Raw genomic sequence first — 18411 nt, forward strand, 5'->3', positions numbered from 1 at the left:
GCTAGAGAACAATATTTGGCTAGAGAACTTGATTGCAAAATCCAGTGAATTGCAAAGTTTGAAAGATGGCTGTGTTTTAGATCCTAGATTGTTTCAGAAAACGTGAATTAGGTAGATTATGAACTGGCCCAAATTTCACTTTCACCTCTTGCAAAGGGAGAAGGGAAGGTTGCGTTCAAATGTTTGAGGAGAGTTTGGAAGGGAACTGTGAGCATAAGGAGCATCAAGTCATTTATGAGGTCAGGAGATTGGAGAATGGGATAGTTGAAAGAGGCACCATGGACACCCAAACCTTGGGTCCCCAACAGTTGTTGGACAACAACTCCCATCTTCCTTGGCCATTGGCCATGCTGACTGCAGGAGATGATAAGTTTGGCACGAAGGTGAGCCTTATTTGAGATATGCCAAGATCATACACTGAACAGTTCCCTGTCCCTTCACAGATAGGAAACCTCTGTCTTTCCAGATGCTCTTGGACTTGAACGCCCATCAGTCCCAGGGCTCAAGGATGATGGGAACTGTAGTCCAGCAACAATTAGCTGTCCCTGTTCTGCTTCTTGCCAATCCTAAAGCCAGTCATCTCTGTGTTGGAGATCACAAACCACAATGAATCATCCTCCTTCATCCATAATCAACAGCTAACTAATCTGTTGCAGTCACTTCTGGGGAAGATCTTCCCACAGTCCGCTATGTGCTTCTGGAATGAGCTGGTGCAAGTGGCCTGTTTGCTAAGAGCAGGTTGTACCAGAAGATTTGGTTTTCCTAGGCTGGGACAGATTAAAGGGGAGTTTTTAATCACTTCGGTTCTTTAGTATCTAGTTGAATTTTGTGCCACAAGGCCTCTAGTCCTATCGGACTCTCGATTTTGGTTCGGTGGGGAGACCCATAGCTCACTGGTAGGGTCTATGCCCAGTGTAAAATAGGTCTCTGGTTCAGTTCTTGAAACATCTGTTCATTAGGGCTGTGTACTGGTTTCAGCTGCAGCCTGAGTCCCGTACCAAATTAAGCTGATTCAGTGGGATCTGGGTGTCACCTGAGTCAGGCTGGTGCAGCCCTGACTTGCTGCAGGTTGGGTCAGGTGGCCCCAAGCTATCCAGGGCTGTCATGCGTTAGGACATCAGGCAAGAAGTAGAGGCAGCAAAGCAGGAAGAAGTATAATAGAATCATAGAATTGTAGAATTGGAAGGGCCCCTTAGGGTCATCCAGTCCATCCCCTGCAAAGCAAGAATCTCAGCTAGAGCATCCATGACAGGTGACCATCCAACCTCTGCTTAAAAACCTCCACTAGCTCCCAAGGGAATCCATTCCACTGCCAAACAGCTCTTACTGGCCGATAGTTCTTCCTGATGTTTAGATGGAATTCCCTTTCTTGTATCTTGAATCCATTGGTTCGGGTCATTGCTTCTAGAGCAGGAGAAAACAAGCATGTTCCATCTTCCATGTGACAGCCATGTGAAGATGGCTATCATGTCTCCTCTTTTCCAGGCTAAACATACCCAACTCCCTCAACCATTCTTCATAAGGAGTCAGAGGACTGACTAGGAAAAGAAAGAGGTGGTTGTGTGTGGATGCCTTTGGATATGATTTGCAGGGTGCTGTATGTCAAGTGACTTTTTGCCCAGTGTCGTCTCCTTCCCACCAGATACCTTGCTCCCTGAAACAGGACGTAGCAGGATCAAATCTTCTGTGACAACAGGATGCTGGACTGGTTGGGCCCTTTGCCTGATCAGACAGGCTCTTTTTAGGTTCTTATGCCCCTGACTGTTGGTCATAGTTGACTGGGGCTGATGGCAGCTGGAGTCCACATACAACTGGAGGATACCAGATTGGCAACTCCTTGTGTTGGCAGTACATGATTGGATGCACCAAAGATCTGACACAGGTTCAAATAAATGTGTGTGTTTGTGTACGTGTGTGTGTGTTGTGGGTCAGGAAGCTTGTCTTCCTTCGCAGTCTCAAGATGCCAACAACTTTCAAAGAGAAGGAAGAAAGAAACACTGAAACAGGGATCTTATGGTATTCCTGTCTGCAATTTTCTTGGATTGTTTGATATCTGAGCTCGGTTGGAAGCAATTTTCTACAGAGCCATAATTTCTGGAGAGTGATTCGTTAGAAAGCAGGTCTAATTAATTCCAAGGGCCCTGTCCATTTGAATCACGAAGATGTTGGATTAATAACCCTGTTCAGAACAAAGTGCGAATTATTAGCATGGCTGATGTGTTCACACTGACCGTTTATAACACACACACAAGCAGCCATTGTTGACTTGACGAATAAAGGCTAATGCAACATTACAAGGAGCTCTGGGCTCCCATTAAAATTGACACCATTGCTCTGGAATCTGTAGCACACTTGGGGAACCCAGCAGGGTTGGTCTTGAACCAGGGCTCTCAGCAGTCAGGCTGTGACACATTCCCTCTGATGGGTCACCAGAGCCACATTTCTCTCACACAACAAGCCTTGCGGACTGAATTGTTTTTCTCAAGGATGCCATTTAGGCTGCAGTACTTGAGTCACCACCTGACTGAACACTTAGTCACCTGAAGCCAAGGACCAATCCAATGCCACCAGGCCTTAAAGAGCCCCAGTCTCAGAGCTCTATCATCCATTATTCTGAGTGGGCTTTGATGTTGACATCCCGTCTGAACTGGGCTCAATTTGTGCATTTAAAGCAGTATCATGCCACTTAAAAAAACAAACAAACATGGCTTCCCCCAAAGAATCCTGGGAATTGTAGTTAGAGGTAGTGAGTGTAGTTACAAGGCCTCTATTCTCTCCACAGAGTTACAACTGTTGAGTGGTTTAATAAGCAGTCCCTCTTCCTGGGGAATTTAGCATGCAGGAGGTTCCATGTTGAACCCCTGATACATCCAGGTAGGACTAGGAGATGCCCCTGTCTGAAACTCCAGAGAACTGCCACCCCAGTCACTGTGGACAATATTGAGCTACAAACAATGGTTTGTGTGCCTTGCCTGCAAAGCAAGCAAGAAAAAGTAGCTGAATCTTAACCTCTGGTTCAGAAAGAAACACGAGGTTTAGAAAGAGCTGCTCTTGCTTCACATTTTCTGCTTACTCAGGGATTTCACAGAGGCAAACTGTGTCCATAAAAACCTGCAGAGAAGCCATCTTACAGAGGAAAGCAGCGATAATCAAAGGGAAACCATGCAGCAAGCTGAGGCAAGTTTCACCTGCCAAAAAAAAAAAAAAAAAAAAAAAAGAGGAGCCACAAAAACTGTAGCACACCCTTCTGTGTTTCTTGCTAGCAAGGCAGGTGTCTCTGGGATGCTAAGCCGGTATCTCACCTAACTGATAGGGTTGCCACCATCTGTTTTCCAGCAGGCTCCTGTGCCTTTCACAGCTGCACGGCAAGCAGAAATTTGGGTAGTGGAGCTTTCTTGTCAGAGGCAGGAAGCTCTTAAAGGCAGTTAAAAATGTTATTAATAATATTATTCATAATGATGATTATTACTATCCACCCTTCAACGTAAGGTCCCAGCATGGGTTACAACATTGAAACACTGTTTTAAACAACTGACAATCACAAAAGCAAGGTGGGTTCTAAAAATATACACCCAAGGGTCAAATGGCAGAGTAAAGAGGTGCTGATAATGCAAACTCCTGATATCACTCTGTGGTGCGCTAAGCTTACTTCTGGATTGTGATGGGGTATCTTAGACCTGTAGTGCATGCTTGAACCCATACACTGGCCAACCTGATGCTCTCCAGATCAGCCCCGGGCACCAGGTTGGGGAAGACTGCTATACCCATTTCCTCAGAAAAATCTCCAATGTGACCTGTACCCAAGAAGGTGAATACAGTGGTACCTGTACGTACGCTTCAGGTTACAGACTCCACTAACCCAGAAATAGTACCTTTGCTTCAGGATGAGAACAGAAATCGTGCTCCGGTGGCACGGCGGCAGCAGGAGGGCCCATTAGCTAAAGTGGTGCATCAGGTTAAGAACAGTTTCAGGTTAAGAACGGACCTCCTGAACAAATTAAGTACTTAACCCGAGGTACCACTGTATAGAATTATGGCCCTGCCCATTCTGCAACTCATTGGTTGAACCTGAAACCTTGGCATCATCTGCACCACGCTCTAGCCAACTGAGCTATCCAGGCTGCACAGTGGGGTGCTCTACTTTTCATTTTATTCAGAATTAGTTTGAAATTACTCCCTCCCAGCTCAAACCAGCTACGTTGCTACAAAACCCTCTAGTTGCTTCTGGACTCCGATAAGCATCAAACCTGATGATTGGCCATACTGGCTGGGGCTGATGGAGTCAGACGACACCTGCAGGGCAACACCTGGTGCTCCACCCCGGTCATAGAATCGTAGAGTTAGAAGGGACCATGTGGGTCATCTAGTCCAACCCTCTGCAATGAAGGAATGTTTTGCCCTTGGTGGGACTCGAATCCATGACCTTGAGATTAAGAGCCTTATATTATATTATAATTTTAGAATACCTAACTGTGAAGATACATAGAATGAAAGGGTTTAAGGTCAGTGAGAAAGAGGAGGATTGGTTTGAGAAAATATTGAATTATTTGTGTAGGTTTGAACAATTTGGGGCAATTAAAATGTTAAAAGTTAAATAAACCTTGTGGAAGGAGGAGTGTTAAGGTATAGAGAAGTGTACATATGGTTAATTTGAATATGTATATTATTGAATACGTATATTATTGAATATTGTATACCCAATGTATCAACTGCCTGGGAGGATTCACTGTTTGTGTTTTGGTGGTTGGTAAAAAAACAAAACAAAAGAGCCTTATGCTCTACAAACTGAGCTATACAAAGGTCATTGTTATATCAAGATTACACTAGGATTAGTCTGGTGTTTTTTTCCCCAGTTGACCCCAGTCTGAGGTCTCCACCTAACCTTATCTTCCATTGTTTCATGCCTCTTATCTCTTGCTGTTTACCATCTTACACTTCCAGTTTCAGTTACTACTTTCTCCTAGTTTTCACCCTGCTCCCTCCCTTTGTGCCCCTGTCTCCTTGGTGTTTGCTCTTCCCCTTCCCGTCTAACATTTCCCTTCCACCCCATCAAACTTCTCCTTCACTTCATTAAAAAAAAGAAAAGAAATGGAGAGAAAGCAAGAGGGGGAAAACATGAAATGGCGGCGTGACTCAGTTGCAGAGTGAATAAGCATTCACTTGTCTCGACATGTTTTCCCCAATAGCCTCCCAGGAGTTTCTCACAGCGAAAACACCTCCCAAACGATGGGCTCACAGCCTCTTGCTGCACATTGGGGCTGCATTTTCCCAGTGCTAAAGCATTTCCTTTGAAGGCTGCTGCTGCACATGACCTCATGTCAGAAGAAAGGGCTCAAAGCAGGGTGGGATTGGCTTTGCGTGTGATATTAGGGGGCAGCAAATCCGTTTCAGTTTCTCCTTTATTTCCTATCTTACCTGCAGTTCTTCACACACTTTTGCAAAACAATTCCCCCTGCTAACATGCATTTCTGCATGTTGGTTTCACAAAAAGATGCATTTTAAGGCACATTTTACTTTGATATATACATTTTTATACAGATTACTTGACTGGAGGACTGTACTGCAAAATTCAGAGAAGTGTGGATTTCAAAGCTGTGTTTCGGTTTGTGCATTGGTTTGAGAAATACAAATTAGGCACTTCCTCATTACAGTGCAAGGAAAACCTAATTCTTCCCTATCTGTAGCTACATGCCACATGGTAATTTTGTGTCCATTTACATGCATTTTTATATGGGTAAATTTTGTGTTCGTTAACATGCATTTTTATGCAGGTAAAGCAGAAACAAGGTGCATCTGCATCCAATTCAGCAATACAACTTCAAGAGACCCCCAAAGTGGGTGGGGGGATGGGAATTGTTGATGTCTACAAAATGACAACTTCTGCAATCCATTCTAATGGCACTTTAACAAGACAAATATAAACCAGGGGCAATTGACAGTGTGTGATTGACCAGAGACATGTACCAGGAGATGTGGAATGTGGCTCTAAACAGGGATAGCTGGATCATATGGAGTTTATGAGTCCCATAAATGAAGGGGAGAAGATGCAGAAATAAAGATGCAGAAATATGCTCACTCTGCATCAAAGGAGGGAAGTGGCACATGGAGAATCCTTCAAACACATATCTCAGCAGGTTTTGCTCCCTGTTTCTTGGCCGTGTCCCTCCCTTGTTTGTTTACACAGGTCTAGTAACCTGCGCAATTGACCTATTTCACAGCTCTGTTGTGAAGCTTGCTTTATTGGGTTTTGCAAAGGACTCTGGATTCCACAATGACACTTAAAGATGCTTTATAGGGTTTCCCTCGCTCTGTGACTCAGATTTCCAGTCTGGGTGGCTCATATGAGAAAATTGGTCACCCCCTGCTCCAAATCTCCTGCATGATCTCTGTAGATGGAAATAAACAGGGCATGGGTAGGAAATGCATGACTGGATCTCTTGACATCTTTTTCAGAGCGGCCACAGGGAAGTGGTGCTGAGAAGGTGGAAATTAACCTTCCCCCCTGCGACTTTTCCCTGATCCAAATAGGTTCCATGCAGGAAGTTGCTGTTAGACACATAAAGAATGGGGCAAAGACAGGTGTCCACATTTCCCCCCTTCCCCCCTACCACTGAAGCTGTTAACACCTTCAGATTGGAAGTGAAGGGCAATTTTGATCAGTTAATGTCGGGTAGATATTTTCAGGGAAGAGCTGTAGCTCAATTGTAGAGCACAAGTGTTACATACATACAGTCCTAGGTTCAATCCCTGGCAATCCCAAAGGATCATGTAGCACAGGTGTGGGAACTTTGGCCCTCCAGACTTCACTGAACTACAACTCCCATCAGCCTCAGCAAGCATGGACAATGGCAAGGGATGATGGGAGTTGTGGTTCAGCAACATCTGGAGGGCCAAAGCCTCCCCATACCTGACAAAGCAGGTAATGGGAAAGATCTCAGCATGTGACCCTGGGGTGTTCCTGCCAGTCACAGTAGATAATCCTGGGTTATGTTCTCTGTGCATGGATGGTCAGAAACCAGCCTGATGACAGTGCCAATGATCACCCAGTGTAGGGTTTCAATGGATCTCTTCCACCCTCTGTCCCAGTAAGAAAAAAAATAAAATTGTTCATTTGCAAACTCTGTGGATCTGCTAATCCTGTGCCAAGGAGGATTAAATTGGTTGCTGCAAGCGGCGTCAAGACTTGCTGCAGTCCAGAAAAATCCTGTGTGAAGCTCCAGTTACAGTCAGCTGTGAACAAGACTAATTTGCAGCCAGGGCCAAAGATAACACAAATTGAAAGTGGAACTGGCAGAACGTGTCTGTGGGGAGCTATCTGGCAAAGCCTGTAGCCCTGGTAGGTCAGAGAAGGAATTTCAGACTGTAATATTCCAAGCGCCTTCTTTCTTCCAAGAGGGGGTAGAGGAGCCACCATGCTTGACTCGATGGGTTTTTCCTTCGTACTCCTATTCATGCAAAAACATTTGGAGCAACGCGCAAAGTGGAAACAATATCAAGCAACAACACTAAGGGCAAAACAATAAACAAGCAATAAAAACGGCAAGAGTTGTATTTGTTTCTTTGGAATATTCATGAATCACCTATAAATGTCAGCATCGCCCTAGAGCCAGTGCACCAACTGGACTCTTGCACCTCAACCCCGACTGGGCTAGGCGAGCTGGGTAGCACCGCCAGAGACCTCCTTTCTCACAGGAAACGGTCACAGTGCTGTGGACTCACAGCTCAGAGCTGAGAGCACCGGATTCACTGTCTCAATAATACAGTCGTTGCGCAGCAGAGTTTTGCAGAGTCTTGCAGAGTATAAACCACTCGGAGAGCAGCTCTGTAGAATATCTTCCTTTTATTCTATAACTACAACTATGGTACAAAACTATATACAGAGCTAAATATTCTAAGCATAAATCAATGCTCTCTGGAGAGTCAGCAGAGACCATCAGGAGATCATCAGGAGATTCTTGGGTATGGGAGGGGTGAAATCTCCTCATCAATCATAGCTCCTTAAGTGATTTCCAAGAAAATAAAATGTATGCAGAATACATAAATGGCGAGAGGCACGGTCAGAGTTCAAGGACATATTCCAGCTGGGCAAGAACACTCAGGGAGAGGGCAAGGCAGAGCCTGTGAGACAGAGTCCTGAAGGCTAGACAGAGAGGTGTGGAGACCCATGTTTGGCTCCTGACCCTGAGGTTCACCGCCTCTGCAGTAGAATATTGAATTGACCAGATAAGATTCTGGAAATGCTTGCTGAAATAAAAATGTTTTCATGGCGTGCCAAAACCCAGACTGCATTGGTATAGAACTAGTAGATAGCAGATAGCAACAAGTTATTAAAAGCCTTCTGGGATAGGAAGTTTTTTTACAAGGGATCTGTGAGGCTATTTAGCTTTGCAAATTTTGACACCAACATACATGAGCCACACATTTGAGACTAACGTACAAGTTAGATCACAGCTGTCCATTGGATGGTGGGCTTCCCTGAATGTTGCAGAGAGAGACTTCAAATGTATTTTGCCATAAAATGCTCACTTTTGACCACTGAGGAGGCCCTGTTCCCTGTGGAGCCTGTTGTATCCTCCCACTATGGTGGAATAAGGAGCAGAAGCTCCTCAGAAAATCTTAAGTGGTGGTGAACTCATCTGGGAAGCAAAGATTCATAAGAAAATCAAGGAATACAAGGCGCTTCCTACTTGACACTGAAAGCTACTGCATAGGTAAGAGGACTAGGTTAACAAAAAACAAACAAACCATTATTTGTTAATGCACTAGGCTGTTTTTACTAGAATGAGCTGTGCAACACAATCTGTGTGGGGCCGTCCTTGGGCCTGGTCCAGAAACTGCAGCTGGTGCAGAATCCAGAGGCTAGAGTACTGGTGGCAGCTGCCAGCATGTGCCGCCTCTGCTAAAAACATATGCCTTGGCTGCTGCCTGTATTAATATACAAACCTGAAGAACCTGGGCCCCGAATACTTAAGGACCACCTTATTTCCCAAACCCTATTACCGAGAAACCCCAGAGGACCCCTGCTAGTTGTCCCCCATGTTACAGAGGCCCAACTAGCCTCAGCTAGAACCCAGGCATTTATTTTTATTCTTTTAATTTTATTTTTGCAATTTCTATTTTACATAAGCAAGCGAATTAAAAACGCAAACATGTAATTCCCCTTTGCCCCCCCCCATTGTGGATCTTAATATATAGTGGTACCTCGGGTTAAGTACTTAATTCGTTCCGGAGGTCCATTCTTAACCTGAAACTGTTCTTAACCTGAAGCACCACTTTAGCTAATGGGGCCTCCAGCTGCCGCCGCGCCGCCGGGGCACGATTTCTGTTCTCATCCTGAAGCAAAGTTCTTAACTCGAGGTACTATTTCTGGGTTAGTGGAGTCTGTAACCTGAAGTGTATGTAACCTGAAGCATATGTAACCCGAGGTATCACTGTAATGATTTCCCCCTCTGCATCTCTTTCGTAACTCTATTCTTATAAATCCTTTATCATTCCATTCAAATTTTTGCTACAAGTTTTCTGTCAATCCTACCACTGTGTGTAATTGTTTGCAATAGTTTTTTTCTCTCAAATAAATTATAAATTTCCCCCATTGTTTATTATCCTGGTTCGTCTTCTAATTCTTCCTGTAAGATTTGCCATCTTGGCATAGTTCATCAATTTCATCTGCACTCTTCTTTGGTCGGAGTTGTACCATCTTTCCATTTCTGGGCTAAGAAAGTCCATGCAGCCGTGGTCATGTACATAAATAGTTTCATCTAGTCCTTCGGGATCTTTAGTCCTGTAATACCTAAAAGGAAAGCTTCTGGTTTCTTAGGAAAAGTTATTTTCAACATTTTTTTTCTCAATTCATTATATATCATTTCCCTGAAGTCTCTGATTTCTCTAGAAATCAGGCATTTAGTATCTCTGGTTGCATGTCGTAGATCCCTCTTCCAGCAGATATTTGGCAGGCAGCCTTGCTATCGACTTCCTCAAAGACCCTTTTTTTATGTTGACAAGTCTATGCGGCCATTTAAACCTCCTTGATTTACCAGTCATGTACATTATTATCTTGCATTGTTTTCATGGTGTTCTGTGTTTATTGAACTTATATGTATATTGTTGTACACTGCTTCAATATTCTGCATGAGTTGGCAGCTTGCAAATATTTCATATATATACATTAACATGAAATAGTATTCAAAAAGGCATTCAGATGTGACATACTGCAGTCGCCACACTGTGATATGAATTTGGCTTATTCCCAAAAGAGCTTGTCTCGGTGTTTTCCTGTATATGTAGATTGGTCTCTAGACATAACGTTTGATGGGCAGGAAAGGAATGGCCAATAGGGCAGAAAATACAAATCTCAGAGGAAGAGTAGGAACAGGTAGCATGGGAAGTGAAGTTTGGATGATGATGGAAGGAGTCGCCTTTGGAACCTAAGATGGCAAGACTGGTTCCATGGTTTGCTTCCAGCAGTGATAGCTATCCAGCAAAGACATGACTTGAATGATACCCACCCAACTTCAGATTTCCATCACCTAATTGAAAACTGACATTTGCAGAGCAGGAACACAATATAGACAGGGCAAAATAGAAGGAAACTACTTTGCTCTATAGTTTCATAGTGCTCTGTCCTCGTCACTTGCATTTGTTATCCTGTAAAGGTTCATTAAATTATGTTGTTGTTTAGTCATTTAGTCGTGTCCGACTCTTCCTGACCCCATGGAACAGAGCACGCCAGGCACTCCTGTCTTCCACAAGTGGTTCATTAAATTACCATCCTAGAATTCTGAAAGGACACCGAGCCTCATTAACAAGAAACTTCCTGTGGTGTAGGATTTAGAGCTGCCCTTGCTATTTTGCTTGAGGGCAGTGTCCTTTTCATCCAGTCTATCTGAAACCAGCAAGGATGGGTTCAAGAATAACCTTCTTTCACTTCCATATAGTGGGTAGATGGTGCTCCACTGCAGGGAGAACATAGGTTATTCTATAGGATCGCCTATAGAATGCAACATAGGAGAGCTCCCACAGTATTGTAGAGACAATTGCATGTAGTTCACCAAGCAGATTGCCACTGTCTTCTGATAGGTTGGATTAAAAGATGGTTGAACAAAACCCTCCTAATAAATTTGACTAGTCTTACTGAAACCTTTTTGACTTCCCTTGGCTTTCCTCAGATAATCTGCCCAAGCAGGCTTCTACACAAAATTCACTTGGGAGTTTTGCTTTAAGGAAAAATCTGGCTGGGACAGAATAGGGAGCAGTTCAGGGCCCTGCACTCTCATGCAGCCTGAAAGAGATTGACTCAGGTTACATCTACTAGAATGAAGGCGCTGATATGTTGGGTGACCTTCATAGACCAAATTTCCTGCTGCTTCCGGTAGAGATGAGGGATAAATTCATTTCAGTTGGTATTTAAAGCTGAGCCTACCTTACCTGCATTTTCCAAAGCAGCACACAGACAAAAACACAGCCATCCATTGAAATTCATACTTTCCTGAATTTTCCAGTGCAGTTCATCATCCAAGCAATGTTTACAAAACTGCATATACTTTTTATTTTATTTATTTCATAAAATGTATACACTGCTTGATTATGAAAAGAAACAACCTCACAGCAGTTTACAAAGAGAACAAAACAATAAAATTATCAGTAAAAACAGTTAAAAGCAACTATTTAAAATACTCAAAAACGTTTAAACCAGCAAAAACCTAAAAACAAATTAAAGCGCACATCAACATTTTACATACCGTATTTTTCGCTCTATAAGACGCACCAGACCACAAGACGCACCTAGTTTTTGGAGGAGGAAAACAAGAAAAAAAATATTCTGAATCTCAGAAGCCAGAACAGCAAGAGGGATCGCTGTGCAGTGAAAGCAGCAATCTGCCTTGCTGTTCTGGCTTCTGGATAGCTGCACAGCCTGCATTCGCGCCATAAGACGCACACACATTTCCCCTTACTTTTTAGGAGGGAAAAAGTGAGTCTTATAGAGCAAAAAATACAGTATTTGGATAGGCTTGTCTAAACAAAAATATTTTTAACAGGTACTGAAATGAGTACACTGAAAGCACCAATGTGATACCATTATATGGGGGGGAGGTTAAAGTGTGAATAAAAATGGAAATATTAATGAAAATAACACAGAGAAATGCATTATATGAGGGGAAATCAAGTGGCCAAAAATGCATCTTTTTGACAAAATTGCATACAGACCTGCACATATTAGGAAAAATTTTCACTGAAACGCACTGAGTTTTCATGAGAATTTGAAAAAAGAAGAAGCTACAGACTGAATTGGAAATGTGGAGAATTGAACTTAACCATTGGGAAAACGAGACACTGAAGGAAGTAGAAATGGACACCCATAGCATCAGGTAACTTTCATTTGGGTTAATAGCCATGGCCAATGGAACATCTGTGGAAGTGCTTGTTGGGGGAAAGGAAGAGGATGCAATTGCTTCCACAGCCTAAGATGCGCTGATTCCAGCACTCCGTCACCACCACTCACTTTCCCCCACTCCACCCTACACTGTCTAGACACGCCTTGAGTAGAATGAGATGACAGAAGGATTATAATGACAGTGGCTGGCTGACTCATGAGTCATGGGCCACTATTGACAAACTTTGGCTCTCTGCACGCATGTGCAAACAACTAAAAATTAAATAAATGCAAGAAACGGGCCTGAGCAATTGTAGAAGGACACAGAAATTCCTTCGTGTCCCTACCCCTCACACTGACCTAGATAGTTTGCATATCTTGATTGTGCTAGAGAAGGAAGAAGAAGACATGCATAGGATTCTAACCCTGACCCAGTATGCTCATGATAATTGCAGAAGATAAAACCAGACAGATCAATGGGTGATATGTTGAATTTTTGTGAGGTTCAATGTGGAAAGTAATATTTCAGGTGGTCTGAGAAGTCCCTACAGTGACCACCCCCCAATTACTGGTCTCTCTCATTCACATTCCTCCCCCATCCTTAATGTGCTGCTATTATAGAGCTTCTTCATGGTGTTATTCTAGCCAACCAGGGATCACGTTGTGAACATGATGATGTCAGGTGCCATGCAGCCAATCAGCTAGCCATTCTGATGTGGCTTTGTGATCTGGGCCAGTGTATCCCTCCATCTGCCTTGCTCTCAGGCAACATTCTTAATCTTTTCCATTGGCTAGCAAAACGAAGCCTTCAAGAGCTGGAGATTCTGCAAGATGTTTGCTTTGGAGGGACCAACTTCATATCAAAGTCTAGCACCATCTGGCCAGCTGCCAGCTTTCCTAACTCAAAAGGAACAAAAGAGGACAACCAAAATGATTGAGGGGTTACTTCGACAAAATACATTTCTTTTATTTAAAAAATGCCTAAGGAGAAATAGAACTGAGTTTTACATTATAATGCATGGTGTGGAAGAAAGTGGAATAAGTGACATTTTTCTCATAATCCTTAACGCTGGGGATCATCCAATAAAATTATTTGGCTTCAGAGTCAGGGTGGGTGAAAGAAAGACCTTTCTCACACCACGTATCCTTATTTATGGAATATGCTGCCTCCAAGTGTGGTGGTGGATGATTGCTGGCTTAGATGGTAAAAAAGGGAATAAGACAAAAGCATGTGACTATCTATAGTAATTGAGGTCATGGAAGCTATATAGAATGTCCAGATTCCAAGGCAATATGCCTCTAAATACCCATTACTGGGGAGCAACAATTCGTGACAATGCTCCATTACAGCAGATGGGGCTCTGCCCCACCAATCTCAGTCTGCCTTCAGACAGACCACCACATGCCTGCCTTCTTTCTTACAGCCAGTCCAGGAGGTGGCATTGCCTGCCAGCTTCTTCCTTCTTATTCTCAGTGTTGCCCTGTAGATTTCTGCAAAGGGATTGATGGGGAACAGAACTAAAATGAGTTGGCTCTGCCTGTCATTTGTTCTGGCGCCACCTACTGTTGGGCTCCCTGCCTTCTGCCCTACCAGTGCCTATGGACACCAGTCACTGCTAGATATTGCCATCAAGTTTGAGATCTTTTCAGAGACATCTGATTGGCTAGTTTTGGAAGAGGATGCTGCCCTTGCTGGACCATAGGTATGATCCTGCAGACCTTGTCTCAATGTTCTTTAAGCTGCATATTTTTGTATTAATGCCAACAATGCCTGGATAGTTCAGTTGGTTAGAGCCTGGTGCTGATAACACCAAGGTTGCAGGTTCGATCCCCGTGTGGGACAGCTGCATATTCCTGCATTGCAGGGGGTTGGACTTGATGATCCTCAGGATCCCTTCCAACTCTACAATTCTATGATTCTGATTATAAACAAAACACTAGTGTCAAAAGCTCCCCCGTGAGGGAACCAGTCTTGCAGTAGGCTGCTCACCAGAAACTGTTATCTGGGGAGGTTTGGACAACGAAAATGGCATAACATTTTCCAGTCTGAGCACCAGGATTACCATTTCTTCACACACTTCTCCACACAGTGCACAGTTCATCTATGGAACTCACTCCCACAGGAGGCAGTAATAGCCAACAACTTGGAGGGCTTTGAAATAGGATTGGACAAATTCATGGAGGAGAAGACTATCAGTTGCTACTACCCATGATGCCTGTGCTCTGCCTCTGTGATCAAAGGCAGTAATGCTTCTGAATACCAGTTGCTGGAAATCATCAGAGGAGAAAGTGTTGAGTCTTGCTTGTGAGTTTCCTGCAGGTATCTGGGTGGCCACTGTGAGAACAGAATTCTAGACCAGATGGGCTCCATTTGGCTTGACCCAGGAGGAGCTTTTTATGTTCTTACATCCTTACCAGACATGTTGAATGGAACATTTGTAGAAGTACTTCCTTTATTATTTTGCAGAGTTCAGTGGCTGGCTACCTGAAGTTCATTCTCTCCTACTTGAAGTGTTAAATCCAGAACAAAAGCAGGCAAGCAAGCAAGCAAGCCTTGCATACTTGCCTCAGTACATCTGAGAACACAGATCTCCACCCTAGAACATTCCTTAATCGACTCAAGTTCCCCAAAGGCTATTGTCTTAAGAGATCACCTCAACCCAAGAAGCAGAGAGTGAAGGAAGGCGGCAGCAGCAGGGGAAGGAGGGATTAAGCCCAGTATATATAGTCATAAACAGCCCGTGTAATTTGTTTTGTTTTGTTTAATGACCTGCGTTTTTAAACAATTAAAGCACATGTCCTGTGCTTCTGTAAAGGAGCAGGCAAGGCCTATTATGAACCACTAATGAAATCCTAATGCGGAAAATTATAAACACAGACGCGTACAATGCCCACATTTATTGAAATGCTCTGGTAGCTATTAAAAGCTTTGAACTAACTGGGTGCGCAGATAATTGGAGGGCCATCGAGAGAGGAAAAGACCTGATGTGTGTTGGGGTGTGTGTGTGTCCGCGGAGAATCAGAATAAATAACCAGGATGGCAGGAATATAGGAAACTGCCTTATAGGGAGTCTGACCATTGGTCTATCTAGCTTAGTATTGTGCACACTGACAGGTAGCAGCTCTCCAGAGTTTCCGGCAGGGGTCTCTCCCAGTCCTACTGGGACATGCCTGGGACCCCCTGCATGCAAAGCAGATGCTATAGTACTGAGCTATGGGCCTTCCCCATATGAATACTCATAGGTGAATGAAGACATTTCTGCCAATTCTCTCACCATTTGTAAAGAGAGTAAGTGTGCAGAATGTTGTACTTTCAGCCTCCTTTAGATAAACCAGTAAAGTGCTGCGGTGCAGGCATTCAAACAACAACGTCAGAAGCTGAGATTCTCAGCTTCAGACATTTTCTGCTTCTAGTTCTCATGGAAACTCTAATATCCTTAGTTCATTATCTGATTATGACTCTTTGCATCAATTCCAATGGCAAGCCTAGTTGCATGTACACACAAGCAGTCCACTTACCCCCCCCCCTTTCTTGTACCTTACCCTCGACGTATAATCCTGCTCATGCAGCAGAGAAGGTCACTCCACTCCTGCTGTCAACAGAAGCAACTATTTTCAAAGTAGGTAGCAGAACTGGTTGCTGCCTCTTAATGAAAATTATTTTTGAAAGAAAAAAGTGACACATAAACAACCCTTCATTCCCAAACCTGGTTAGACAAGAATCTTCTTGGGTGTGGGCTGGCTTGTATAATTAACTATGCAGCTGGCTCTCTTGATGCCTTTTGTAACATCTCTCTCTCTCTCTCTCTCTCTCTCTCTCTCTCTCTCTCTGGCTCTGCCCAGTGTAATTCAGGTATCTCACTTCTCCTCCCCATCTTTCAGGTGTGGCATTTAGGTAAAGCTTTTGACGTATTGTTCTTTCATTCCTTGCCGGGACAGCAGCCAGTGAGGTTGCCGGCTTTTGTGTAAGGGTAAGGTAGTCCAAGACTTCTGCCGTTTTCTGACAGTTGCAGGAAAGAGAGAAAAGAAATTGTTGAGGCCAGGAGAAAAAGCTACGGGATGGAGGCAGCAAGAGCAAATGGGACCACAAGTAAGTCAGAAGATGTGAAGACCCCAGCCTCTCCACCAAAAGAGGCAGAAGAAGGGAAGAAACCAACTAGCCCAAGCAAAGGGGAGAAAGATGCCAACAAGAATAACACCAGCCCTGCGCTGGAGATAGAACAGCTCAAAAAATCGATATATTCTGGGGGTGACTGGAAGAGGCCAATCATCCAGTTTGTTGAATCCGATGAGAAGAGGTCAACCTATTTCAACATGGAGTCTGGGGAGGGCAAGAAGCCAGCGTTCCCCTCCATGCCTCTAGGGGAGCCTCGGAGGTCCCAGATGTCCTTCCCAGAAAGAGGGGACCTGAGGAAGTCTATATACAACATGGAAACAAAGAAAACCTTCACCAGCGAAGGGGATGTGAAGAAGCCACTGTATTCTAGTGGGCAGATTGCAGATCTGAGGAAACCTACTGTCTCCCTTGGGGAATCAGGGGACACCAAGAGATCCAACTTCAACCGGGTGAGCAGAGGGTCCACTTCAAGGCCCCGGGTCCTCGAAGAGGTCCTCTGCGACTCCTGCATTGACAACAAGCAGAAGGCTGTGAAGTCCTGCCTTGTGTGCCAAGCCAGCTTTTGTGAGCTCCATCTGAAGCCTCACTTTGAAGGGGCTGCCTTCCGGGATCACCAGCTCCTTGACCCCATCAAGGACTTTGAAGCCAGGAAATGCCCTGTGCATGGCAAGACGATGGAGCTTTTCTGCCAGACGGACCAGGTCTGCATCTGTTACCTCTGCATGTTCCAGGAGCACAAGAACCACACCACGGTGACGGTAGAGATTGAGAAATCCGGCAAAGAGGTATTGTTCCTTTCCTACATATTATACTGGACCTTTACTCTTTCCATTTCAGGAAGTGAGACATCTTGATTCAGTCTCAAGTACCCCATTTCCAACCCAGCAAACCTTCTTATGTCTAATGGAATAAATGTGATACAGTGGGCCTGTGCAGCTGGTTCATGTCCATGCATGCCCATCACTTGATATCCCAACATGTGATGATTTGCACCCTGATATGTGTGCACTGATATAGGATATAGGAAGAGCTGCCTGACACTGGGTCAGATCATTTGGTCCATCTGGCTCAGTATTGTCTGCATTGATTGACAGAAGCTCTTTCAGCCAGGGGTTTTATCCAGACCTACTTGCAGATGCTAGGGATTGAACCTGGAACCTTCTGCATGCAAAGCAGATGCTCAAATACTGAGCTAAAACCTTTTGCCTTAGAAGTATTTTGAGGCAAAATGTTATGAAACTCTCTGGTGTTGGCAGATTCACGTATTCCAGTTGCTGCTTGATGCTGGAGTTTGCAAAAAAGGAGTATGCATGTGCAGACTAATTATTGATTGTCAAGATGAAGGACAGCCTGGGTCCTCATACCTTTAAGGGGAGGCCCCAAGTGCCATCCTCAAAGAAATTAGGCTATATAAAAAGTTAGGCTCTGGGGACCTTTGTGACACTTGGAAGTCAGAAGCTGGGTTGTTGGTATAATCTGGATGTGTGCTCATGGCAGCTGTCGGGACATATGTCTGTGGGACCTGGGGTGTGTGTCAGGCATGGACGGTAGAGAGAGAGAGAATGGAAGACAGGATATATTGTGCTCGTGAACTGAAGTGAGGGTCATTGTTGTAAGGGTGTTTCTGGCGCTGTAAAGTAGCTGAGTGACAATTACAATGAACAGTTTACAAGGAATGGGTGATTGATGGGTTAAAGCTTGATGGGTTTTGTGCCATAGAGAGAGAGAGAGAGAGTGCCGGAAACTTCTATGGCCTAGCCCTCATATTTCTGGAAAGAATAGTTTTAGCAGGTACAACTTGTCATGACAGAGCGCTGCAGGGTGAATAAGGATGTACTCACCTGAGGGGGACTTACGCCACATAGGAGGATTTTAACACCTTTCCGTTTCTGTAGAAGGGGGATTTTTACCTCAGAAAACACCT

At 44.1% G+C, this 18411-nt stretch overlaps 1 protein-coding gene across 3 annotated transcripts in view; it reads left to right on the plus strand.

Moving 5' to 3' along the window:
- The first annotated feature begins 16202 nt into the window (after positions 1-16202).
- TRIM29 (tripartite motif containing 29) overlaps positions 16203-18411 on the plus strand; it is a 47487-nt gene continuing 45278 nt past the window's right edge. For all 3 annotated transcript variants that reach the window (XM_080983540.1, XM_080983541.1, XM_080983542.1), the window contains exon 1: positions 16203-17272. In XM_080983540.1, the coding sequence (XP_080839666.1) occupies positions 16430-17272 (843 nt within the window). In that variant the 5' untranslated portion in view covers positions 16203-16429. The remainder of the gene's footprint in view (positions 17273-18411) is intronic.

Source organism: Podarcis pityusensis (assembly GCF_964106645.2).
Source record: "Podarcis pityusensis genome assembly, chromosome: 15".
Classification (NCBI taxonomy): Eukaryota; Metazoa; Chordata; class Lepidosauria; order Squamata; family Lacertidae; genus Podarcis; species Podarcis pityusensis.